Source organism: Phocoena phocoena, chromosome 18 (assembly GCF_963924675.1).
Source record: "Phocoena phocoena chromosome 18, mPhoPho1.1, whole genome shotgun sequence".
NCBI classification, from domain to species: Eukaryota; Metazoa; Chordata; class Mammalia; order Artiodactyla; family Phocoenidae; genus Phocoena; species Phocoena phocoena.
Window position 1 is genome coordinate 10,039,068 of NC_089236.1, and position 27,489 is coordinate 10,066,556.

Below are 27,489 nucleotides of genomic sequence, written 5' to 3' on the forward strand. Positions count from 1 at the left end.
TGTGGAAATAAATTACTAAATGGTCAGATGTGCTTTGCTTTACATCTCTGAGTATCATTTGTGGACACATTATTTATAGAAAACGTGATTAGTCTTCAAATGTGAAAAATATAGATAAATGTGTTATATTACACGTTTTTGTAAACCAAGCAGGCAAAACTCCATTAACCTGTTAAACCAGAGTGATAGCCTTTCAGATAATAGTTACCAGCTGCTGGGATCCCTGATGCTAGGAGGCAGAGGATGTTTGCATCAGTGACCATCAAACGAGCTTCTCTTAGTCAATTGTTTCCGTTTCTGTCTGCACCAGAGTTTTCCCTCCAGGATCAAGCAGGGGAGAATAAACCAGATACTGCATGATTTGAATTTTGAGTTTGTTGCTTCTCTTTCTGAGGTTTGAATGTTACAAGGTCTAAGCAGAGTTCGCAAGCCAAGGAGGCAGGCTGAATCTGGCCTGCAGATAAGTTCTGTTGGCCCTGACAGTGTCCTTGTTTTTCTCAGGAGATTGATTGTACAAAAAAAGTGTGGACTGTGGCTTCTTTCAAAACACATGAAAGTCTATGACCAGTGGTCCAAGATCCTGCTTGTGGGTGATCTAGTGAAGCTGAGGGGCTGCCACCCCTTTTTGGTGGGAAGAAACTTACTGCATTCTCTTCCTGTTTTATTCTCCCAAGCTGAGATCATGCATTTATTTGCCTGTCCAGCCCGTGCTGGCATTTCTGTTTGTAACTCCTGTGAAGAGGAATGCAGAAGATATATGGAAATGAGAAAAAATAATCAAACAGTATGGGTTAATGAGCTGCTGTGATTATAGAAAAAGCATAATAATGTTGCTGAAAATATTATCTAGTTTATAAAAATATAATAATTTCTGAGAGAAAAAAGCAAACTATATTTTCAAAAACAATGTTTCAATGAACTGATCTAAAACTGTCATGATAGACTGCCACCCATCCTAGACCATTGTCTCTGTGTCCCATTTGCTAAAACCAGCATTCACTGGTGTTGCCATTCCACTTTGTAGAAACATGTCAACTGGGAATTCTTCCTTTTGGTAAAAGTACAGATACGAGTGCAAAAGTGAAAAGAGTGTTAGGGTTTGCAGGGCCCTTAGGAGTTATGTAGCCCAGCCTTTCATTTTTGTGGTTGAGTCCATTCAGGCCTAGAGAAAGTGACTTAATCAAAGTCAAAAAAGAAGCCAGAATGAAGCCGGGCCAGGGTGGAGCTATGCCCTGACACTCAGCAGGGAGCTTTCCATCACCGAGGAAATCCCTGGGAAAACGGCTCAGGGTTTTAGAATCTAGACACACTTCCCCTCCCGTCATCTTCCCAGTGCATTTATATCATAGTTTCTAGTTAGATAAGTATGTGGTGTTTATATTATTTTGAATCTGTGTTATGCACAGTTGAGCCACATGATAAAACGTTATAACGTTTCCTTTCTTAGATACTACATATGCCTTTTATATAATTTTTATGTTTACTGCTCTTGCTAATTGTTTTCTCATTGGTTAGTTTTTAATGTATTAATACATCCTGCTAATTTCCCCATATTCTCTTGCATATGTATAAATCTCATCTCAGGATGTGTGAGCACATTAGATACTAATTTCATCTTCAGGAGGTAGTTATCCTCCTACTCCAGCCTGAATAGGTCGTTTGCCGAGCTTGCTCTATCACTGTTGCCTGGGACTTTCCTGCCCTGTTGCCTGCAATGCCTCTTGTTCTCTTCCACTGTGGGATCTCCTCATTACTAGATCTCTCTCTCTCAGAGGCCACAGATTAGTCATTTTTAAGACATCAAGATGAAATAATATCAGTGACAAGTGCCTCAGAACCTCAAAGAAATAAAGGCATTCTTCTTTTTACACTGGATATTTAATCACATTTTGTGTTTTTAAAGTTGTAACTGGTTTTTTATGCCATTTTATGTAAAATAAATCCTCCCTTTCAACATCTATTAGTGACTTTTTTTTTTTTTTGCAGTACACGGGCCTCTCACTGTTGTGGCCTCTCCCGTTGCGGAGCACAGGCTCCAGACGCGCAGGCCCAGCAGCCATGGCTCACGGGCCCAGCCGCTCCGCGGCATGTGGGATCTTCCCAGACTGGGGCACGAACCCGTGTCCCCTGCATCGGCAGGCAGACTCTCAACCACTGCGCCACCAGGGAAGCCCCTAGGGAGTTTCTTTTAATAGGTGCAGAGTTCCAGTTTGGGATGATGAAAAAGTTCTGGAGACGGATGGTGGTGATGGTCGTACAACAATGTGAATGAATGTACTTAATGCTACTGAACTGTACCCTGAAAAATAGCTCAAATGGATTTTGTGTGAACATAAGTCTCCATTTCTCTAGGATAAATATCCAAATGTTTACTTGCTTGGTTGTACACTAATTGCACGTTTAGTTTTGTAAAAACTGCCAAACTGTTTTCCAGTGTGAATATAAGAATTTACATTCCTACCAGCATGTAAGAGTGATTCAGTTTCTCTGTATCTCCACCAGCATTTGATGTTGTCAGTATTTATTATTTCAGCCGTTCTGTTAGGTCTGTAGTGATACCCCATTGTGGTTTTTTTTTTTTACATCTTTATTGGGGTATAATTGCTTTTCAATGGTGTGTTAGTTTCTGCTTTATAACAAAAATCTGTATGCAAATGTTCAGAGCAGCTTTTTTCATAATAGCTAAAACTAGAAACAACCCAGATACCCTTCAGTGGGTGAAGAGTCACACAAACTCTTGTATCTCCATGCCACAGAATACTACTCAGTAATTAATTGTTAACTTATGCAACAGGTTACAAGGGAGTTTTACTAAGTGAACAAAAGCCAGTGCCCAAAGGTTACATTACAGTATGCTTCTATTTATACATAATTCTTGAGATGACAAAATTATAGAGATGGAGAACAGATTAGTGAAGATGAATGATTGCCCAGGGCTAGGGCTGGGGTAGGGAGGGTGGGGCTACACAAGGGGGGCTTTGCACTGATGGAAATGTTCTGTATCTTGGCTGTGTCCACGTCAACATCCTGGTTGTGATATCATCCTATAGTTTTGTAAGATGTTACCATCGGTGGAAGCTGGGTGAAGGGTCCTCAGAATCTTGCTGTATTATTCCTTACAACTGCATGTGAATGTAAATTTTTTTTCTAAATAAAAGGTTAATTTAATAAAATATGGTATAGCTAAAAAAAAATAGCTCAAATGGTAAATTTTATGTTACAAATATTTTACCACGATAAAGGAAGAGGTTTTTGTCAGGAAGGATATGAAATATGTAACTTTCATTCCTTGCTTACAGGTGTGTAAATTGGTCCAAGTATTTTTGAAAACTCTTGTTAGTATCTATTGCAGCTGAACATATGCCTACCCTTATCACTCAGGAATTTAATTCCTAGATGCATGTGTCCAATAGAAATTAGTACATATCTCAAATATATGCACAAGAATGTTCAGCTATATTATTTTTACCAAAACATGGAAACAACCCAAATGTCCATCAATAGTACAATGAATAAATAAATTAAGATATATTGATCAGGGCTGGCTACATAATTTACAGGGCCTAGCGCAAAATATTTAAAAATTCAGGTGCTTTGTTAAGAAATTATTAAGAATTTCAAGATGGCAACAGCAGAGCATTACACCAAGCAAAAGGCTATGTGACATTGCACAGGTGACATCCCAGGAAGCCTGCCTGATATTAATACAATGCAATACTACATGGCAATAAAAATAGGTGCAACCTACTGCTACATACAAGCGGATGAATTTCGTGATATATTGTGAGTAAAAGAAGTCAGACACAAAAGAGAATATACTATGCGATTTCATTTCTATGAAGATTAAGAACAGGGAAAATAGTATACAATGGTAGAATTTAGAATAGTGGCTACTCCAGAGGGATGTATTGAATGGGAAGGGGCATGAGAGAACCTTCTAGAGTGGTGAAAATGTTCTATATCTTGATCTGGATTATGGTTACACAGATACATACATGTATAAAAACATAAATGACAATACTTGTCTGATTGAATATGAAAGCACTCGTGGTGTCTGCTGTTCCTACCCTCCAAACCCTGTCATCCAGGCACAGATCTCAATCTTGTGCTCTGGCTCCTGTTTGGATGCGTGGTGTTGCATGGACATGTGGCTCAGAGAGCAGTGGAGGAAGACCCTCCATGCTGACATGCTCTCTGATTCACAGCACCCACATTCCCATTGTCCACTATCAACATCTGCCGTCCTGAGATACTCCTCAGAGCCAGGGACACCAGCCATGCCAGTTCACACCCAACATACTCAGAAGTCTATTAGGATACTTAGCTTATGGGCAGAAGTGCCTCACATGACCTATAGAAAACCCTACATTGTAGCACACCACGGCTGTACTTTGCCTTTATTTTCATGAGACATTATTTCAGAGACCCTCCTCTTTCATTGCAATGTAATCAGTAGATTTAACATATGAAAAAAATACACATTTAGAAAGAAAACAATTTTCATATTAAAACCAAAATAAAAATAGAACATTAGAAGGAAATTTACTCTAGTAATAGAGGTCATTCAGTTAGCATATACTCTTGATGGTGACAATGGGCTGAAGCAGCCCTTGACATAGAGTGGACCATAGGGTTTGAATTCTTAGATTTCCTTTTTGAAGCCACGAATGGTGTCATCCACACAGCGGCAAAGGGACACTAGCCAAAGAATCGTCTGCCTTCCCACTCAGTTTGAGAATCCCTGGCATTTTAAGGAGATGCCAGTTTTCCTTTTATGAGAAAAATACTTCTCTGCTAGGCATCAATCTCTCTGATAAATCATGGCTATTGTTTCTATTATAATTATCTTTATAAAAATTCAGTCTTGGGACTTCCTTGGCGGTCCAGTGGTTAAGACTCTGTGCTTCCACTGCAGGGGGCGTGGATTCGATCCCTGGTCAGGGGAACTTAGATCCTGCATGCCGTGAAGTGCAGCCAAAAAAAAAATACAAAATAAAAAAAAAATTCCATCTTTAATATCCTGGGATATTTTAACACTGTGTGTAAATTTAATATGGAAAGCACAAACCCATTATTACCTGTTTTCTTGGAGCATAAGAGAATAAATGGTTAAGAAAACAGAGAATGGATAGGAAAAAATGGTAGGATTGTTTTCCTTTGACAGCATGGGCACAGGCAGGGTCCTGCCCAGCACAGAGGCCCAGTACGGAACTGTGTGTGTTGGGAATTACCATCCTCAAGGGAGAAACCCTCAACCAATAGAGTATGGGAGCTGGTGGATGAATGCTTCTTCCCATCTTTCCTCAATAGATGAATCAAAGAAATACTCTATTCATTCCTCAGAAAGTCCCCAGAGGGATCAAGCCCCAGTTGCCCATAGAAGTGACCTTGATAACACACCTTGCTTTGGCTTTACTTCCTCCCCTGTTTCGCTTTCCTCAGTCTCTCACTGCTGATCCATTTGATCATCTCCCTAATAACTTACCCACTTTGTTTTTGGGGAGAGGGTGGATCACCCTGGGCTAAGATGCAGGGACCCAGTTTCCTTCTAGCAAGGGCCTCAACTGTCCCCTAGAGCTTCAAAGCCCTCCTCTGGATTTTCTGCATCTAACTGGCCAATGAACAGAGAAAGTGTGGGCATATGAAAAAAGAAGAAAACTCACAAGGATAGGGGTTAAGCCAAAGTTATATATATATTTTATACCCTTAACTAGTTTCTCAGCCTCTTGAGACCCTGAAATTTCTTCCTCATTACTTCTCTTTAAAGAACCAAAATTAGATCCAGCCTGGAGAACGTTACTCCTGATTCTGGCAAGAACCAATTACAGGTTTGCCCCAGAGATGTGCACTGGGATGAACTGTCAAGGGTTAGGAGCAGAACAGCCCAGGTAACACAATCCTTCATCTTGAGGGTCTTTGGAAGGTTTGGCTGGTTCTTTTTAGTCCTCGGTTATAGGTACAAGATGGCAGACATCACTGTGAATATGTCTTCTCTCAATAAAATGTAACCATTAATTATTGCATGCCTTCTGTGTGACAGGTGTTTACATTACCTCCCTTAATCTTCAAATGAGCCATAAAGCAAGTTTCATTAACCCCATTTTGAGCTGAGGAACCTGAGTCATTAAGTGATTGGAGCTGTAGTTTGCTGGCTGCTGCTGTATACTCATACCTTCTTCTCTGAATACTTTCATGTTCTGGCTCTCTTCTGAGCAGCCATCTCTCACATCCCATATATTCAAGGGTCTGGAGTGAGATTGCCAGATAAAATACAGAACGCCAATTAGGTTTTAATTTTAGATAAACAATGAATTTTTTTTGTATGAGTATGCCCATGCAATATTACTGCAAATATTGCATGGTCATAGTTATACTAAAAAGTTATCTGGAATTCAAATTTAACTGGGCCTCCTGTATTTTTATTTGTGAAATCTGGCAAGTCAAGGTGAGCTAGGTGTCTTATGCATTGTTGTCCCCTCCACACCATTTCTGCTTCCTTAGAACTCGCAACTTTGAAACACAGGTCTTCAGACTCCACTTTCTACATGAACCCCTCCTTGTTGAAGTTGTCTGCCATGCTTGTTGTCACTCACGTCAATTCATTGATTGTTTTAGCACCTGATTCACTTTCCTTCTCATGGTAATAATTTCATTATTTTTTTATGATTCCAGTATCCACATATATGACACTTCAATACCCTTGCTTTTGATTTCTTTTACCTTCTAACTTCAAACATCTCAATTCAACAGGGTAGGAGCATAGGGATTGTGGAGAGTTTTGCAGTATTAAATAGGATGGTCAGGGAGGCCTCACTGAGGAGGTGACTCCCAGCAAACGGGCTGAAGAGGGACCCAGCTCCGTTGACACTTGGACAGAAGTGGTTCAGGAAGAGGAAATCATAAGCACAAAGGCCTTGAGGTAGAAGTCTCCCAGGGTGTTTCAAAAGTTTTTTGAGAACAGAGATTGTGTCTTATACTTCGTGGTGTTATTTTTTTTCTTTTTTTTTTTTTTACACGGGCCTCTCACCCTTGTGGCCTCTCCCATTGCGGAGCACAGGCTCCGGACGCGCGGCTCAGTGGCCATGGCTCACGGGCTTAGCCACTCCGCGGCATGTGGGATCTTCCCGGACTGGGGCACGAACCCGTGTCCCCTGCCTCGGCAGGCAGACTCTCAACCACTGCGCCACCAGGGAAGCCCGGTGGTGTTATTAATTGTGCCCAATAGTTTCTTGCCCACAGGAATAATTCAGTAAATATGATGATTCAAAGAATTCAATAAATTCTTGTGTCATAAGTGAATGAGAGGGGGCACCTTGATAGAAGGTTATTAAACATATTTGGAAATCAATTCCTGTCCTGTGGCAGTATTTAGTATTTTGAACAATATGTAAAATAAAAGCATAAGTTAAATAAGTAATTAAAATTACATACACCTAGAGAAGTGCATTAAAGAGGTGCAGTTTGAGTGGCCACATTTCTGTAGCTTTTCACGACCTTTAGATTCCTTTGTTTTAAATTCAGTAAGAATCTTGAGGAATGGAGGTAAGGAAGGGTAGTGAAGATTAGATATCAGTTTTAGCGGTTTATTCAATAAAGCTTCTTTTGGTGCCTGCCAAGTGAGAAAAGCCGGATATTTTCTGGTGCCAAAAACAGAGCTCCATACAGTAAATATTTTGTAAGTTTCTGTAGAACGAATGAGTGATTGAATGAACGAATGAAATGAATTTAGGAGGATGGTCTCTCTTAAGTTCCCGAATTTGACTCCTAGAGTATCAGAGCCAAATTTCCAATTTTGCTTAATAATTACTGTACTATGATAGAGGGTGAGAACAAAGAAAATGATTAAATAAAACAATGAGCCTTAACGAGTAGGTGATATCCGACTTTGCGCCCAATTCTGTCCGTACTAGGCTTCCGTAGTCTTTCCGCCCCTAACTCGTTTACGCCGCCGCGCAGGTAGTGATGTCGCGAGATTTGGAGCTCGCGGGAAAACTTGTTTGTGAGTCCGGAGCGGAGGGCGAGCGCGCGGGAAGTTCGAGTGTCGGACCCCGGGAACTCGGGCCAGCATGAGCCTCTGGGTGGACAAATACCGGCCCTGCTCTTTGGGACAGCTGGACTATCACAAGGAGCAGGCGGCCCAGCTGCGCAACCTGGTGAGTCGGCGGGACGGGGCGGGGAGAGCCGGAGGAGGGGAGGCCTTCGCTCTCCCGCTTCAGAAGGTGATGAATGCTGTGGAGAAAAGTAAAACTGGGACGAGGACACATTGTGGGGGCGGTGCCTGTGCTTGTAAACCAAGAAAGTCTCCCTGAGGACTGTCATCTGAGCCGAAGCTTGAAGGAAGTGGGAGAGCCCACAGTAGGGAGCTCCGGGGCGAGGAGTGGAGCGGGTAGAGGGAACAGCAGGTGCAGAATGCCTGAGGCAGGAGTGTGCACAGCCCGTCACTCGGGAGGCCAGTGCGGCTGGCTAACCGTGGGCCAGCGGGAAGAGGAGTAGGAAATGGGGGAGTTTGGGGGTGGGAGGAAGTGCAGATACAGTAAATTTTAATAGAGTGAGATGGGAAGCCTTTGGAACGTTTTGAACAGAGAAGTGACATCATCTGACTTTTTAATAGACTTACTTAAAATGTCTTGGTGTTATTGCCCGCATTTACAAAAAGGAAGATATTGGGTTTATTAATTTCTAAGGTCATTTTTAATTCTAAACTATGTGGTATTAGGTTTTCCTTAAGTTTAATTCCTTAATGGAAGATTTTTCTTTTCCTGTCGCGATGCCTATTTTTATGTTGTAGCTGATAAAAGTATCTAATGGCAGTGCTTTGTGAAAAACAAACTGAAGTTTGTAGAGAGTGGAGATGGAAGAAGGGTCTTGAGTAGAAAAGCCACTTATCTACTCTTTTTAAGGGCCTAAAGTACCACTTCCTGATGCAAGTGTTTTTGCTCAGCCCTCTGGGCTTCCAGTACCCATCTTTTTCAGAATTACAGGTACTATTTGTAAAGTTTTTTTTTTAATGAGAAATTATAATAAAAGAACTCCATCCTTATATATGAAAGGCATTAGAAAAGTTGGTGGTGTTGTGAGAGTGAAGTGTTTTTTTAAACTCTCTTTTAAAATTATTGGTATTCCAATACTAATACTATACTAATTTTAAGTAAATCTGTTAATTCAGTATTTTATTTATTTTTAGTATTTAAAATACTGTTTAAATAAATCTAAATAAATGTATCCCATGGTTAGGAAAATCAGAGTCAAAGCTGTTCTAAGAAAATGCAATTTATAAATGAATACAGCTTCATTTATAGGCAAATTGCATTTTCTTACAATAGCTTCGACTTTGATTTTCTTAACCATGGAATATATTTTATATTCTATTGCCAGTTTTCTATTATATCGAATTCGGAATAAATATTTGCACAAAAATTTAGTGTATTAGTCTTGTGTTAATAGATTTGGCTTTTCAAAAGTATTCACCTGTTTACCTTTGAATCTACAACCTAATAAAAGTGTGAAACATTTGCAGCATAACTTATTTTTGGTGAGATAGAAGTTTAAAAAAATGAAGGCTATATTTGTGGAGTACCTACTATTTTCCATGCATTGTCTTAGGTAAATAGTTCCTTTCCTTGACACTTTTTTCTTTCAGTGCCAGAGATAGATGAGTTTACAGAGTATTAAAATTCACTGTAACAAACACTTCTGTTAAGATACTTATTTTCATTTTTTCTAAAACGGTTATTTATAAAACTTTTGCTCCACAAGATTTTATGCACCTGAAGCTAAGGTCTGTGTTCTTGTCATCTTTATAGCCTTCATAACACTGATCCCCAGACCTGACTGAGCATCACAATCACCTGGGAACCTTTTTTAAAAACAAACAATCTTGTTTTGAAATGCAGCACTGTCAGCGTCCTACTCCATTCCCTTGCTCTTAATTTATAAAATTACACAGACCGACTTCTAACTCCCTGCACCTGTATTTCCTGAAGGCTTTCTCTTGCTGACACCTCTAAGCAGACTTGAAATGTCAGGGAATTAATGCCCTCTCTTTCTCTCCATTCACTTTCCCAAGCCTGCAAAGGATTGATGAGAGGTAGTGTATCATATTCCAGCTTCTCCACCCTTGGGTGGTTTAATAGTGTGGTGTATTTTGCACTGGCTTCAGGAGTATCCACAGCAGGATCACGCCCCAGATGCCCAGAGTGGTATTTAAGTTAACAAAACTGTTGTTGGCTGCCTTCCTTCCTTGCTTTCCTGCTCCCCTACAGTTTTCCTTTACCTTCCAAATAAAACCAGATGCACTCGTTTCTTATCAAAGGGACTATTTGTAGAAGCCCAAACGACGACAGGCATCAGTCTCAGTTACTGAATCATAATCTTGTGGATGGGGTCCGGTAATTAGTCTTTTTATTAAAAGTTCTCTGGAAGATTCTGACAGTCAGCCAGGTTTGGGATTTCTTGCTTTCTAGCATATAGTGTTGTATCTTACATGTACTGTGCTAGATATATAAATTATATAACATTAATCCCAGGGGGATAATCAACATTTCAGAGTTAAAGATCTGTCTCTCTATATATACATACACACACACACACATTTTTGAAGTTTCATAGGTAGAGACACAAAATATTTGATACTTGAAAAGTAGTTTACTTCTACACGTTGGGCAGTAGTTTGGGGAAAATGCCTTGTTCTTTTTTTTCCAGGTGCAGTGTGGTGACTTTCCTCATCTGTTAGTCTATGGACCATCAGGTGCTGGAAAAAAGACAAGAATTATGTGTATTCTACGTGAACTTTATGGTGTGGGAGTGGAAAAGTTGAGAATTGAACATCAGACCATCACAGTAAGCATTTCACTTTGAGGCCCTCCAGATATTTAGAGCAGGAATTTTTAGTCCTCATCATATAGGACCCTTTGCTGCCCAATGTGTGATTTAAGTAAGAATTTCACAGGTAATCCTGGTGTACAGGATTGAGAGTTGCTGATTTATAGACCTAAGTATTATAACCAGACAGAAGTTACATTACGTTAGAGAAGAAATGAGCAACAGGAGACTTTGGGTAAGATGTAGGTGGTGGGATTCATTTCAGATTCGAATTAGTGTCAGTTGGAACTAGAACTCAAGTTTCTAAAGTTCATTGTTCTGAGAGCAGTAGTGGGTATGGAAAGGGAATGATTTGGAGAAAAATTTTAAACGTGGAATCCGGTGACTCGGTAAAGATTGGGCAGCTGACTGCCTGGGAGAGGAGACATGAGGCTCTGGGATGTTCAGAGTTCCCATGATCTTGCCCTGGCTGTGTTTTGTAGCCTCATGCTATGCAATGCATTTTCATACTCTTTCCTTACTGACAGTGTTTAAGATCTAGCTGAAATGTATCCTCTTGGAAGTGCCCCCCCCAACCCCGTTATAATTAATGTTTCCTCCTACAACCCATAGTTTATACTTTTTAGAGCATTACTTTGTTTTGCCTTGATCATAGTTATTTATACATCTTGACTCTGACAAGATTGTATTTGTTTTGAAGTTATATAGGGTAAATTTTATATTTTTGTAAGTTATACTTGACACGTGGCATTATATTAGTTTCAGGTATACTGCATAGTGATTTGATGTTTTTATGCATTATGAAATAATCACCACAATAAGTCCAGTTGCCATCATTTTCATGTTCTTCATAGCCTCTGGTATAGTGTCTTGCACATATAAGGCACTGAAAAAATGTAAACTGAGTGACTGGACAGTAGGTTGTGCTATTAATAGAATCTTTAGGAGGATAAATGGACTGTAGGCTAATGTGGATTAGCTTGTGTTTAGACACATTGAATTTGAGATGTTGGTAGTACATCCTGGTGGAAATTCTTTAAAATATGCAGGGACAAATTTAATAAGAAAGGTAGTAAGAAAACCTTATACATAATCTTATAAAAGGACAAAAAACAAGAGCTGATCAAATGGAAAGATGCATCATGTTCTCAGTAGTATTTAAAAGTATCTGTTCTCCCCATGTTCAGTATAAATTTTAGTGAAATTCCAATTAAAATGCAATTTATTTTTTTAATTGCGTGAAGTGATCTTAAAGTACATTTCTGAGATTAGCTAAAATAATTATGAAAAAGAAGATTTGTGAAGTGGGACATGTGTTTATTAAACCATACTGTAAGCCTACTATAATCAAAACAATAATTGCTATGGCATTGGGATAGAGGATTACATCAGTGGAACTGAATAGAGAGCCCAGAAATATGACAGCCCAAGATCTATTTCACATCAGTAGGAAGAGGATTGGTCAGCAAAATGTGCTAGCATAACTAGTTACCAACCTGTAAGAAAATAAAGTTGAATCCCTATTACACATAATTTATAAATCCAGATCAATTAAAGGCTGAAATGGTAAAATAAAACTAAATTTCTTAGAATAGAACTTCTTAGACAGTATGAACAGTGTGTGAGTCAGGAGCACTTTTTTTTTTTTTTTTTTTTTTTAGGAGCACCTTTTAATAAAAAACATGGGAGTTGTAGAAGAACATATATACTTGGGTATATATGAATTTTAAAAGTTTGTATGACAAGATAATATACATAAGATCAATAGAAAAATGAAGGATTATAAAAAATATTTGAAAGGAATGTATTAGATAAAAGATTTTACAAAGTGACAATGGAAAAACAACCTGGTAGAAAACTGAATAAAAAATGGCCACAGGAGAGAAAGATAAACAGTCAGTAAACCTATGTGAAGATGTTTGACCTTTGTGGTAGTTGAGGAAAAGCAGTGAGAGTCTAATAAACACATACATACGTATAAAAATTTAGAGAACACATCATCTTCAATCCAGCAGATCTTTTATTGGGAATCTGTTACATAGACGTGAAAGCAGTGCATGAGACATGCACAAGGATGTTAATTATGGAATTGTTTGAGATTGTAAAAAGCAAGAAACAAAATGCCCATCTGCATGATTGGCTGTGGGACATCCATGTTATGGTTGATATGCAACTATAACAGCCTATACCACTTGTCTGAGAAGGTTGTCTAGATGTGTTGTTAAGGAAAAGCAAAACACAGAGAAATATATATGATTGCCTCTTTTTAACAGACTCTATGTAGTAATGTATTAGTATGTGTTTATTTTTGTGGGTTATCATGGAAAAGGCTGTGAAAGGACATAGGCAGATTGTTTACAATGATGATCTGATAACAGGGAATGGTTTGGAGATTACTGGAGGTAAAGGAGAAAAGTGATCACACTAAAAACAGAATGTGTGATATGACCCAATGTACATAAAAACATGTATGTTTACATGCACCTTAAGAAAGGAATGGGGTTAATGAATTTGAAGCATTAGTGGTGGTCATCTAAAGTTTTCTTTCTTTAGTAAACATAAATTGTTTACATAATTAAAAAGAATGAAATACAGAAAAGAGGAGAAATAGTCATGAATAAACATTAAAAAAAAAACTTTCTTTGTCCACAGACTCCATCTAAAAAGAAAATTGAAATTAGCACTATTGCAAGCAATTACCACCTTGAAGTTAATCCCAGGTAAGTTGCTACTACATAGAAATAAACAATTTTAGAATAGTGATGTTCAGACTTTTTTTAAAGAGTAGAATGTTTTTTTGAAATAAAATTATGTATGGAAACAATATATAAAATAGATAAAAGTGAAGCTGCCCTGTGTGAGATGGGGGGCCTAGAACCTTCCTTCTTTCCCTTCTCTTTGATACCCCCCCAAGTCAAATAATTTTAATTAAGTTTTCTTGCTCTACAGAGCTCTGTGCTTTACACAAAGTATTTTGCATAGTCAGTAAGTTTTTGTTGAATTATATTGACTCATTCAGAACTGGTGAGCAAAGTGTGTCTAAAAAGTTTGTAAATGCCTGAAAGAATATTTCAGAAAGTGAATTTGGGTTCCTATTTTCTTTGTTTCAGTTTTTTGATTAGAGGGTATTGTAGTCCATCAGCCACTGTCTGTATTCTCTATCATGAGATAATGACTAGGATCTTGTTGGGAGGCACATTGAAAACTCATGCCACAGCAGTTACGTTCTGCTTAAGTAAGTGATGTAGAAATGATTGTATTGGGTGTAAAGTTGGCTAAGCCTTCAGGGTTCTACGGGGTCTGATATGTTCTTGAAGGAGAACAGAATCAAGGACATCTTCAGGCAAAGGCAACTTTATGGGCAGTGGCACAGCAATGAGATCGAGCATCCCTTTCTAGACTGAATGGAATAAGAGGAAGAGAGTTTTAAGTTAATGTGTATTCAGTAGCAGGCACTGTATGGGAAGCTTTACATGGATTATTTAGTCCTCAGAACAACCCTAACAGACTGATATTATTTTTCCTAGGTATGTCAAAGAAAAAATTAAGGTTGGTGGGAAAGGGTCTGATCGTAAAAGTAGAGAGTGGTAATTCCATGGACAAAAGTGAATTATTTTAGATTCTGGACAAGGAAATGATTATAAAAGAAACACTGTACGTATACTGATCTAATAATATTGAATTGAGACAGACAATGGCTGTTTGGGAAAATAAACTAAAGCTGACTTCTATGCTCTCTTTTTCTCTTTGAGAGTTCCTCTGTAGCAAGAATAGTCAGAGGGTAAGCTGTTTGTTTTTCAGGTGTTTTAAATTGACATTCAGCCTGAATTAACCAGGTGACTTATTTTGGTTTGTGAGGTGCAGGACTTAAGTGCTAAATCAATGATATTGGTATAAATGACAGGTAATGCCTGTAAGTCAGCAGCTTACAGAGTACTGATTTGTGTGCTAAACTTAATTTGCTTATCCCATCCCCTTGTGAAGACCCTGAATCAATTCTCCTTGTGCTGAGAGGGACTTGTCTAGGCTTGTTCTCTCTCAGGCCTTTACTATTTTGGGGATGAGGAAGAGGAACAGAGATTAAATTTCTGTTCCAAGGAGTTATTTTTATATTTTAAATTAGCTCTGACTAGGTATGAATTATAGTGGGTACAGAAGTGTCAAAGTATTTGATAAGCTGTTGATAGCTATTGCTCTTCTTTTTTTTTTTTTTTGCGGTACGCGGGCCTCTCACTGTTGTGGCCTCTCCTGTTGCAGAGCACAGGCTCCTGACGCGCAGGCTCAGTGGCCATGGCTCACTTTTTTTTTTTTTTTTTAAGTCTTTTCCCTTTTTTTCTTGATGAGTCTGGCTAATGGTTTATCAATTTTGTTTATCTTCTCAGTAAACTTAATATAAGAACATGCTTGGTGTTTTCAGTGATATTAACCAAATTGTAGTTGAGTATTGGAATATTTTTAGTATTTAATGACCCTAAAACACTTCACTTTTAAAGTTTTGTGAATGTAATAGGTGTTACTCAGTTTGATTAAAATTTTGATCACTTAAGATCTTCAACATTTTTCGTACAATGCCAGATTAAGAATAAGGGCATAATACTTTCTAAATATTTACACACATATTTACCACTATTTTTGTTTTGTATAGTGATGCTGGAAATAGTGACCGGGTAGTAATTCAGGAGATGTTGAAAACAGTGGCACAATCACAGCAACTTGAAACAAACTCTCAAAAAGATTTTAAAGGTATGTGATAAAAAGATTTCTTATGAGGCAGACACTTAAATTACAAGCAGTGGGTATAAGAGAAAAATGTAGTGGGGAATGTAAATTCCATCCATTTAGCAAATATTTATTAACCTCTTGTTCTGTGCCAAGTACTATGTTACCTTTTTTTTTCTTTAAATATGTAAAAGTGAACAAGAGAGACATGATCTCTGCTCCTGGGAATTTATAGTTTAATGGAATTGAATTTTGGCAGAAAGAGAACTATTTGTGCCACCCATGTGTTACTTTAGAACTAGATAAGTAATGAAAAAATACTTAATTTAAAATAAGAAATTGCATGATTTAAAAATAATGGTTCTTAGAACCAAAGTGACATGTTCATTATCAAATGTTTAGCTAAACAAAAGAAAATTCATACCAGCTATAATCCCTGTAATAGTTACTCTTAACATTTGCAATATTATTTATGTGCATATATATGCATATATTTTTACAGGAGATTTTTGGATAAATATGCCAATATTTAATGCTTTTGATATATTTTGCCAAATTCTTCATGTGAAAGAGGGTATAGCTCTGTGCTACCACCAGCAGTGTTTAGGAATGCCCGTTTCTCTCTAACATTTATCAACACTGGATAATTATTTTTAATCCTTGTCAGTTTGAGTGGAGAAAATAAATTGTTTGTACTTCGTTTTTTTTTTAGTGAATGTGATGATTTTATCTTTTGTTCATTGCTTATTTTACTGTTTTGTAAATCACCTGTGCATATTCCAGTATATTTCTTATCTTTCCTCCTCAGTCTGTACTTCAAAATAAATAAAAAAATTTTTTTTCAAATGCTCTCCTGTATCCATTAATGTAGTTTTATGATTTTTCTTCTTAGTGTTTAGTATTATATTACTGGATCTTTTAATGAAACTGCTTTGCATTTCTGGAGTAAATGTCACTCGGTTGGGATGTGTTAATTTTTAAAATATGCTGCTGTTTTCTCACCTAGCAATGATTTATTTTTTTATCATTTTATTTGGTGCTATCCTTGTCAGATACTGGGATCAATCTCCTTGTCTTTATTTTTCCTGTTCTGTTCAATTTCGGTTCTAATTCCAGAACGTCTCCAAATTGTGAAGTGTTATCTTGGAAGGAATATTCATTTTATTATTTTCAGTCCAATGTTCTCTCAGACCTTATTGCATCAAGGTTCCTTAGCTCTTAGCCATGAATTGAGCCCTCTGAGTGCTGTTCTTAAATTGGCCCATGATATTTCCAGTGTGCTTTTGTGGGTGATTTGGGGTTCTCCTGTCCTAAAGGCTGTCAAAAACCTGGTGGATCCCAGCCACTTCCTCCCACACATAGTTTCTTGTTCTCACTTGCTTATATTTAGGGTTCTTAGGGACAACTTGTCACCTAGTTTTGATATAAATGTTGTCTTGGAATCTTTACTTGTTCTGTCTGTTTTTATGGGAGAGATTCAAATGCTACAAATGCTACCACTGTCATCTTCTAGAAATAATTTAATACAATGAAATACAACAGTTGGATTCAGTCCCTACATACTATTCCTGAAGCACTTTAAGGCCAATCCTTGGTTATGACCAGATGGAATCTTATTATACAAGTAACCAGATGTCTTTATGCCTTATTTGCTACATCTCTTGTGCCAGTGTTTTCCAAAGTGTATTCCTTAATGCTAAGATGTTCTACAGAAATGTGCTCCTGAGATAAATTATTTTGGGTAAATGCAGCACAGTATATCCTTGTCGTGGTGATTTCTACTGTGTATAAATATAATAAAGACTGCAGTAAATTCTACAACAAAATAACCTCTTTAACTTTGTTTAGCCTAGTGTTTCTTAGGCTTGTTTGATCTTAGAATGTTTTAAAATAAAAATAAAAGAAATTATTCTCGCCATACCTATAAGTTTTGCATGTCTTCTCCAAAGGGGAAAGTAGTATATTAGGCTTATTATTTAGGATTTCACTCTGAATAATGAGGAGGAAGAGGAAGAGAAATACTTACGTTAAAGTTTGTTTTGTTTTTCCTTGACTCAGTCGTGTTATTGACAGAAGTTGACAAACTCACTAAAGATGCTCAGCATGCCTTGCGCAGAACCATGGAAAAGTATATGTCCACCTGCAGGTTGATCTTGTGTTGCAATTCTACATCAAAAGTGATACCACCTATTCGTAGTAGGTGCCTTGCAGTTCGTGTGCCTGCTCCCAGCATTGAAGATGTAAGTCAAGTTAAACTTTTCAGAAAAAAATTTCACTTCAGATTCCATGCGTACTGTGTGTACATCCCTGTCATGTTTGTTTTTGTGAAAACATAGTGAGCTATATCAGTAATTTAGGAATAGCTATGGCCTGGATGCTAACTATTAGTATACGTATAAACATATATATATATATATATATATATATATATATATATATAAAATACCAGATACCAATATATAGAAAATGTTCTTTCCATTAAATCATCTTTTACTTTAAACAAGTAATTATTGTGGATTTTACTAAAGTAGGTAAGGGCTAGTTATTTAATGGCTTCTGCTTTAACCTGATTTAACTGGCTTATGGAGGAGGCGTGAATATTCAGGAAATAGATTGTGCAAGAAGATGATTTGGGAATACCTAGTCCCCTGTTAGGGGACCAAAGTTAGTCTGAAACATAATACATTTTTTTGTTTTCTTTATCATTCTTAGTAGCTGTCAGTAGAAATACCAGTTTCTCACAGGCAGTTTTCTGCTGTTTAATAGATTTGGGACAATTTTATGCAAAGTGGGGATAATATGTGACATTGTATTAGTTTCAAAGTAGTTAAAGTAACTTTATTATAAGTTTCACTTGTAAAAATTTTGGGGGTGATAGAGTTAAAAGTGTCTATAAAGCAGCAGCACTGCCAGGTTACACCACTCCCATGGGCACCATTCAGGTCTTAGTTCCTGAATCGTGTGCACTTCAGCTTGTACGGCTCTACTTGGCAGCCTTGTGAGCAGTATCTTTGCCCCCAGCATGAGACCCTTTGTCTCCAACTCCGTGTTGCCTTGAGGAGGCAGGCTGTCAGGCTTGAAGCTGGGACCAGAGCTTCCTCCAGTTGCACATCTAGCTGCTGCCTCTTCCTGACAGCTAGGCTAGACCCCTAGCTTCCTGCTGAAGGAGCAGTGGGTTAGGGTAGGGTAGTGACCAAAAAAAAGGTTGGGGAGGGTCTATAAAGATATTAACAGAAATTGTCTCAGTATGCTGTTTGACAGATTGCCCATTTTTGTTAATTATTTTGTTTGTAGATTTGCCATGTGTTATCTACTGTGTGCAAGAAGGAAGGTCTAAATCTTCCTTCACAACTGGCTCGTAGACTTGCAGAGAAGTCCTGCAGAAATCTCAGAAAAGCCCTGCTTATGTGTGAAGCATGCAGAGTGCAACAGTGAGTGAAAGGGGGAAGTTACCATGGGAAACATTTTGGGACATAAGCCCACTTTCATTTAATTTATTGTGTTCTCTTTTTGTCATGTAGATATCCTTTTACTGCAGATCAAGAAATCCCTGAAACAGATTGGGAGGTGTATCTGAGGGAGACTGCCAATGCTATTGTCAGTCAGCAGACTCCACAGAGGTAACCGTTGTAAAAGATCACCATGAAAGTTTGGTCATTGAGATAGTATTCTAAGTTTTAGGTTAGCTGTTTTATGCTAATACCATGCCATTTAGAATTATAATTAAATCTGTAATAGTACACTTATAAAGAAAAGGTAGGATTTAATTTTAGAAATTTAGTGGTTCAGAATAGTTAGCATATGATATCATGGCTATTGGCATGTAAATGTGGAACTTCTACATAAATTAAAACAAATTTTGGAAGTTTTAGGTTTTTCCCAGAATCTTGGATGATTTAATATTAATACATAGCATGATGTATCTAGCTTTCTAATATTGAAAATCACAATATATAACTTTGTATTGATGTGTCATAGAAAGACCCTAGACTGTGGGTCAGACTTCTAGTTCTTCTACTGATTTTTAGCTAAGTGTCCTTGAGCAGGTGACTTCATCTTAGAGCTTCAGCTTTTTCATTTGTATAATGAAGATGCTATTATTTTTACTCTGCCAAGGATACTTGTACCTTTGTTATAAGAGCAGAAGAGATTGTGTGATAATGGATTGAGAACTAGAAGACCCGGTGCTCATGTGTGATGTTAGGCTTTGTTAAGAATAATATTGTGTATATGCCATCAGTATTTAGGAAGTGTGCTGTGCATATTTGCTGTACGGTTGTTTCTGTTTACTTCCTAGGTCTCTTCTTCAGTAGTAGACCATGCTGAGAGTACTTCAGCCACTGCTTGTTTGATTTATCATGACAGCTTTGATTGAGAAGGGCAGTCTGCTCTTCTCCAAATCAAGAGTGACAGTCTTAAGGCCCACTCACTACCTTTGGAACGTCTAGTGAAGGTCCCTTAGGCTCACTGAGACACAGTTTGCTACTGTTTTTTGCCTGTCAGAACTGAGAAACCATCTTTGGACTTTAGAGAGGGTTGATTCTTTTAGGAAACAGACTAGACTGAATGCAACCACTGAAATGTAAGCTTCCCTGGTTTACGTGAAAATAATCATGAGAGGATTATGCCATGTTTCTTTTCTTGTATGGTATATCTGATGAATTCTTATTTTTATAAGAAATTCTTCAAAGGAAATGATAATATGTACTCTTGGGCTACCATATAGATGAGAGGAGGTGAATAGTCATAGATAATGGGTATGTGATATTTGCATTGAATTCCTATTAATTCATTTATTTTAGTTGAAATTAATAGTTTTCGAAAAGTGCAAACGTTTTAGGTAGGTTCTTCAGAAAAGAAACCTTGACTTTAGGAAAAAATGTGCATTCCGTTCTGTAAAATATTGTCAAGCAGTGAAGAAATTTCAGGCTTTAAAGAAATAAAATTCAAACAAAGCGTGTCTTGGGAGCCTTTTACTTTCATAAAATATTTCCACGCTAAAGATGAGTTTCTTGTTTTTGTTCTGATTTTAATGAAGAAAAATTGGCGGTAGTAGTTGAACTTTCCTGCTCTTAAGAGATTTAGGTACAGATGTTGCAGTATTTGACTATTTGACTATTATTAGATGTATTTTTAAGACTTCAGTTGATTATTACTTTACTTAATTATTCTAGCTGCTGTGGCCCTTTCCTCCAGTTTCCAAACAGGTTTTGACAGCTCATAAATGAACTTGTTCGAGTGCTGCTGTTGCCTATTTAGACTAACAGTTTTGGGAGTTGATGCCATTATGCTGTATAAAAAGAAATTTCTCTTAATTTCAGAAAACCTTGGAGCTGTGCACAAATACTGGGATGGCTTGTGTCATTCTGAACATTGGTCCACACAGTACCAAATGGCTCCTTCTGATTTTTGACCCCTTAGTCTTGATTCTTGTTTGACCTATCTTAGAAAATTCATAATTTTCTAATTTGAATAGCAGCTAATATTTAGTGAGCAATTATTATATCATTTTAGAAAAATGAACTGAAATTAGGATAAGCTTCCATAGGTGTATCTTAAGTATGATAAGCCATTTAAGAAAATGTCTGTATTGGGATGTTTAATTCGTAAACTAAGACAGTACAGAGGAAAAATTACCTCCTATTTTTATCACAGAATATTGTTTTGTTTTTTATAGGCTCCTTGAAGTTCGTGGGAGACTCTATGAGCTTCTGACTCATTGTATTCCTCCTGAAATAATAATGAAGGTATCCTGATTTCAAATTTTGAACTGTTTATAACCATAAAACTTGGACTTTGTGTGATCTCAGGGCTTTTGCTGCACTAAGATACATTGTCACCTCTTTCTGTCCAGCTCATTAGTTCAACAGATATTTATTGAGCTTCTGGTGCTTCAGGCACCTTTAGGGGTGTGTTGGAGGGGACGGGTGGGCCTGCCTTCAGAGAAGTTGCATTTTTGTGGGGTGAAATGGGAAACGAAGCAAGAGGATTGCAGAATGTTCCAGGTGCCACAAAGGAAGTAACAAGGTGAAATGGTAACAATGGAGGGCAGGGTTATGGAAGGTCAGTGATGGCTTCTGTGAGAAAGGTATGTTTAAACTAAAACTTGAAGGATTAAAAGAAGGGAACCATATAAGTAGCTGGGGAACAAGTATTGCAGACAGCAAGGCCTGGTGCACTTGAGTAATGAGGTTAAAGAAGGAGGCAGAGGGATATTGTAAGACACAGTTTTAGGGCTGATCTAAACCTAATCAACTCCCCAGCTGGATAGATAGGCTGACTGTTAGATTTTAGGGAACACACTGTTTTTTTGTTTGTTTGTATTTATTAAAATTACCTGGTAATCCTTACATGAAAAAATTCAAATGATACCAAATATACAAAGAAAAAAGTGAAGCTCCACACTCTGTTTCCATAAGACCTCTTTTCTAGTCACATAGAAATAAGCCCATATATGTGTGTGTTTCACAAAACTTCAGTGTCCTGTGCTGTTTTTTTTTTCCCCTTCTTTTTTAAAATTCAGCAGTGTAGTATGGTTGCTGTTTCATGACAGTACAGATTTACCTTATTCTTTTTAGTGGATGGGTGGGATTTCATTATATGACTATACCACAGTTTTTGGATATGACCCCTGTTGGTGAAGCTTTAGGTTGTCTACAGATTATTATAATTAATAATGCTGCGGTAAGCATCTTTGTACTTATATCTTTGCACCCTTGTACATTTAAATATTTAGAGTTGGAATATGAAAGATAACTATCACATTTTTACATTATAGAATGGTATGTACTTTTGGATGAAGTCTGCTGGTCCATCAGAAATAAAAAAAGAACATATTTAACTTAAGTTTTACTTCCTTTTTGAATGAGAGAAATAAAGCATTTTCAGCTAATATTTTTAAAAAATGATTACTTTTTTAATTACTAGTTATCTTTCTTTAGGGCCTTCTCTCAGAACTTTTACATAATTGTGATGGACAACTGAAAGGGGAAGTGGCCCAGATGGCAGCTTACTATGAACATCGTCTACAGCTGGGTAGCAAAGCCATTTATCACTTGGAAGCATTTGTGGCCAAATTTATGGCACTTTATAAGAAGTTCATGGAGGATGGATTGGAAGGCATGATATTCTGACATCTATCAGTAATTCTTCCTAATATTTCTCAGTATCAGCATTTACGTTAAATTTATATTGGAAGAGCTACAGGTAAAATAAACTAACTTTACTTAATTATGTCTTATTTGTGGTTTTTGTAATAATTCCTCTGAATTATTAATCATTATTCTCTAGGTTAAATAATTGCTCCTGTACTACTGAAGTGTATTGAAAGGATACAACTAGAAACTTTAGAGTCTAGGAACATGATTTTAATTTACTTTAAAAATTTGTTTTCCAAGTATGCAGTATTGATCCTCTCATTTCTGTATACTCTCTCACCTGCTGGAGGAAATTTACACATAAGAAAGCAGGGATTGTTTTCTATCCTTCAGATGACCATTTTTGGCCACAGGTACATAAATTTTTGCTTGGTGAGTCATTACGTTTAATCATTTTTTCCCTCAACCAAGAATTATATTTTTGCAGGAAATATAGGAATTAATTTTGAAACGTAATAGCATGGGTGTGGAGAAAATTGCACATACCATTTCTATTGAAACTGTAGAATTCCAGCTTTTATTTTCAGTGATTCAGATAAGCATGTTTTCATTAAGTACTTGAAGACTCCTGAAGAATATGCATCACGTAGTTCTGAAGCAAAGGTATATTACTGTTGAAATTACTCTTTGAACAAGTATACTGTTGTATTATTGGTCCTGTCCTTTGGAGCATTTTTTAATTCAGGAATTTGGTTCATGGAACAAAGGGTTTGCTTGACAGAAGTTTATGACAGGCTCTGTATAAGAATATTAGCAAGACCTGCTCTTATAGCAGTTGGTGATAAACAATCAGGAAGTGTTTGATTGACAAAGACACAACTACACACACACTGAAAAACCTAAACCTGGGAAACTGTTCAGGTTAAGATAAATGATTGTTGCCTTTTTTATGGGGTGGCGGGGGGGTGGTACTAGTCAGGTCCCAACTGGAAGTCTCAGTCGTGGGGGCTACATGTTAGGAGGGATATTGACATTCTAACAGAGAGCTAGGAAAGTGAGGTTTGGAAGAGCTAAGACTGCTTTAATTTGGAAAAAAGGGAAGTTAAAAAATATGTATGTTAGGAGGGATATTGACATTCTAACAGAACTAGGAAAGTGAGGTTTGGAAGGGCTACGACTGCTTTAATTTGGAAAAAAGGCAAGTTAAAAAATATGTTAACTCTTCCAGTGTTTAAAATGATGCACTTGGAAGTATGAGTGGTCTTATAAATTATGTTTCTCTAAAGCAGTGCTTCTCAGAGTGGAATCCCTGGCATCACCAGCATCACCTGGGAACTCAGAAATGCAAATTCTCAGGTCTCATTCCAGGTCTACTGAATCAAACGATCGGGATAAGCCTCAGCAGTCTTTGTGTTGTACCACCCCTCCATGTGATTCTGATGCACACCTCAGTTTGAGAACCACTGCTCTAGAGAGGGTAGACTTAGGATCAATGGATGTAGGTTGGAGAGAGGCATTTTAGTTCCCTATGAAGAAGAATTTTTTAACTGCAGCTATCTTAATAATGGTATGGGAGTCTTGAAAGCTCCTTAGAAACAGCAGGTGTTCAGGTGGAGAACTGATGAATAATGAACTGCTTACTACATGGTAGGCATTGCACTGGCTATGTGTACTATTTCATTATACCCTTACCACTCTGTGAAGTATTATCTCTGAGCTATGAATAAGAAACTTGAGATGTAGAGAAATGAAGTATAATTCATACAATAAAACATATCCATTTTAAGTCTGCAGTTTGATTTTTGACAAAGGTATTCAGTGTAACCATCATCCCAATCAAGATACAGATTCCATCACCCTGAAAAGTTTCTTCCATATCCCTTTTGCAGTCAGCCCACCCCTACCCCAACTCAAGTGACCGTTGATCTGCTTCCTGTCATTATAGATTAGTTTTGCCTGTTCAAGAATTTAGAGTCAAATACTGTATGGTCTTTGGTTAAGGCTTCATTCTCTCAGAATTATAACTGACATTCGTCTATATTGTTGCATATTTCATTAATTTCTTTAATGTTCATTGATCAGTGTATGTTTATATACACTTTTACAACCCATTGACTTGTTTATGGACCTTTGGGTTTCCAGGATTTGTTTAGTATGAATAAAGTTGTTCTGAATATTTCTGGAAGTCATTTTGTGGACATATGTTTTCACTTCTCTTGAGTAAATACATAGGAATGGAATAATTAGACCTAAGATAGGTGTCAGTTTAACTTTTAAGAAGTCACCAGATTCTCAAAGTGTACCATTTTATATTCCTACCAGCATTGTATGGGCATTCTAGTTGTCTCTATAAAATTGGTTTAATTGATTTTCTATATTGTCTGTTTTATATTTCATTGATTACCTTTTCTATCTTTATTAATCCCATCCTTCTTCTTTTGATGTAGTTTGATCTTATTTTTTCCAGAGTCTTAAAATGGACGTTTAGGTAATTGACTTTAGACCATTCTCTTCTATCGTTTAAAATTACAAATTTTACCCTGAATACTGATCTAACTTCCTCTTACAGATTTTGATATCTTGTGTTTTCATTTCCATTTAGTTCAAACTATTTTTCAGTTTCACTTGAGATGTTTTTCTTTGACCAAATGATTACTTGGAAGTGTGTTGTTTAATTTCCAAATGATTGAAAATTTTCAGATATATTTTAAAGGCTTCTCTACCCTTGTTAATTTTCTGTCATTTACTAAGAGGACTATTGAAATCGCTAACTGTATTTATGGATTTGTCTAATTTAGTTCTTCTGGGTTTTCATGCATTTAGAAGCTCATTAGGTGCATAAAATTTTAGGATTGTTATGTCTTCCTGATGAATTGACCCCTTTATGAACGCTCCTCCTGATTTCTGGTAATATTCCTTACTCTGAATCTATTTGATCTTATATTAATATTACCACTCCAGCTTTCTTTTGATTAGAGTTTGTATGGTAGACATATTTCTTATAGCTAAGGTCTGCTAGCATTCTCTCAGTTTTGATTATCTGCAATGTACCTATTTTGTCTTCACTCACAGAATTATAGGTTCATTTAAAATTTTTATTATTTTTTCCCCTAGCACTTCAAATATTTCATTCTGCTACCTTCTGATCTCTATTATTTCTGATGAGAAGTTAGCCAGTAACATATGATTGTTCACTTTTACATGATACATTACTTCTTGATGTTTTCAGTATTTTTTTTCTTTGCCTTTTAGCAAGGTGACTATGATGTAACTAGTTGTAGTTCTTTGTGTTTATCTTACTTGGGCTTTGTTTAGTTTCTTGGATCAGATTATTATGAGTAGTATTAGTATTAATTTAGGGAATTTTTTTGCCATTATTTATTCAAACCTTTTTTTCTGACCTTTTTTTCTCATCTACTTTGAGACTCCTTTTACTTATATCCTGGAATACTTGACATTGGCCCACAGGTGGCTGATTCTCTGTTCATTTTTCTTTAGTCTTTTTTCTCTTGAGTTCTTTGGCTTGGATAATTTTATTGATAAATCTTCAAACTCGCTGAATCCTTCTGCCATTTCATATCTGGTATCTCATCTAATTTATTTTTCACTTTAGTGTTCGTACATTTTAACTCTAGAATTTCCATTTTGTTCTATATAGTTTCAATGTTTCTATTACAATTTCCTATTTTCTGTCTTCTTGTCAGCATGTTTTCCTTTAATTCTTTGAACATGTTTATAATAGTTGCTTTGAAGTCTTTCCTGAACCCAGCATCTGGTCCCACTCAGTTTATATTGACTGCTTTTTCCCTTGTGTATCATTATACTTCTTCCCCCTGCCCCTACACCAATGTGTGGTAATTTTGTGGCTGAAAACTTTACTTTTAGATAATATATTTTAGTAACTTTGGATTCTCTTTTGGTTTTCTGATTTTTTTTTAATGTTTTTTGTTTGTTTCCTAGCTTACCTATACTTAAACTCTGTAATTTATCTTCCTTGCATTGTGCTGCCACTGATGTTTCTACTCAGTTGTTTTTATTTTAGCCTGGCTTCATCTTTCTGTCTGCACAGCTTAGTGATCAACCCAATGATTTGGGTGGAGTGTGAACTCAAACATCTTCAAGTTGAGACTTTAAGTCTGCTGAGCTGTATGTGGGTTGAGGAAAACATTCAAGGTTGCAACCAGTTCTCAGTATCCCTTGGTTTTCATTTTTCCACTTAAGCGGTCGGTCAGGTATGTGTGAATTAAGAGCTTGTCTTAGCCACTGTGTGGCTCTTTCATTTCCAGGATCTCTCAGTTCACTATCTGATTGATTTCTTAGTGGTCATGAACTGGACTTGCAACCTTGGTTTAGCAAAGCTATGGGTTTTCCTTGTTCCCAACTGTTAATTCAGTCTAATACTCTGGCTGCAACTAGCCTTAAACTTATAAAGGTACAGTTTTTACTGAAGAAGTGGTAGGTACAAGGTAATAATACCAAATATAGAAAGTCATGGAGTTGCTACCATTTTTGTCCAAATCTAGTTTTTCAACAATAAACATTTTTCAAATTTGTTGTCTGATTTTGATCAATTTTCAGTGTCATGATTGGTTATTTTTTGACAATTTTGTCTGTTTTTATACTTTTCTGTGGAGGGAAATTACTCAATCTCCTCCTGTTTCAATTAATAGAAGTAGCCCTCCACTGACTCATTTCTTCATTGCTTTTTTTGTATATGCAAATTTCAATCTGATGTAATTTTCCTTTACTCTGAAACAGGTTTAGCTTTTCTTGTGGGGCAGATCTTCTGGTGAATTCTCCCAGGTTTTTGTTTTTGTTTTTGTTTTTTGGAGGAGGGGGGTTTGGCCTAAAA

The 27,489-nt window shown here is 36.9% G+C and overlaps 1 protein-coding gene across 1 annotated transcript; it reads left to right on the top strand.

Moving 5' to 3' along the window:
- The first annotated feature begins 7,973 nt into the window (after window positions 1-7,973).
- RFC3 (replication factor C subunit 3) lies at window positions 7,974-22,770 on the top strand. The gene is made up of 9 exons (XM_065895992.1): window positions 7,974-8,153; window positions 10,702-10,839; window positions 13,474-13,541; window positions 15,467-15,564; window positions 17,599-17,780; window positions 18,835-18,971; window positions 19,062-19,160; window positions 21,218-21,287; window positions 22,482-22,770. The coding sequence occupies exons 1-9, from the start codon at window positions 8,067-8,069 to the stop codon at window positions 22,671-22,673; spliced, it is 1,071 nt and encodes a 356-aa protein (XP_065752064.1). The 5' UTR covers window positions 7,974-8,066; the 3' UTR covers window positions 22,674-22,770.
- The last annotated feature ends 4,719 nt before the right edge of the window (window positions 22,771-27,489 follow it).

Bases quoted from the DNA above. Each gene is read 5' to 3' on its own strand.
- RFC3 (XM_065895992.1), top strand. From the start codon at position 8,067: ATGAGCCTCTGGGTGGACAAATACCGGCCCTGCTCTTTGGGACAGCTG. The intron at 13,542-15,466 runs GTAAGTTGCTAC...TGTTTTGTATAG, and splicing joins CACCTTGAAGTTAATCCCAG to TGATGCTGGAAATAGTGACC. The intron at 18,972-19,061 runs GTGAGTGAAAGG...TTTGTCATGTAG, and splicing joins GAAGCATGCAGAGTGCAACA to ATATCCTTTTACTGCAGATC.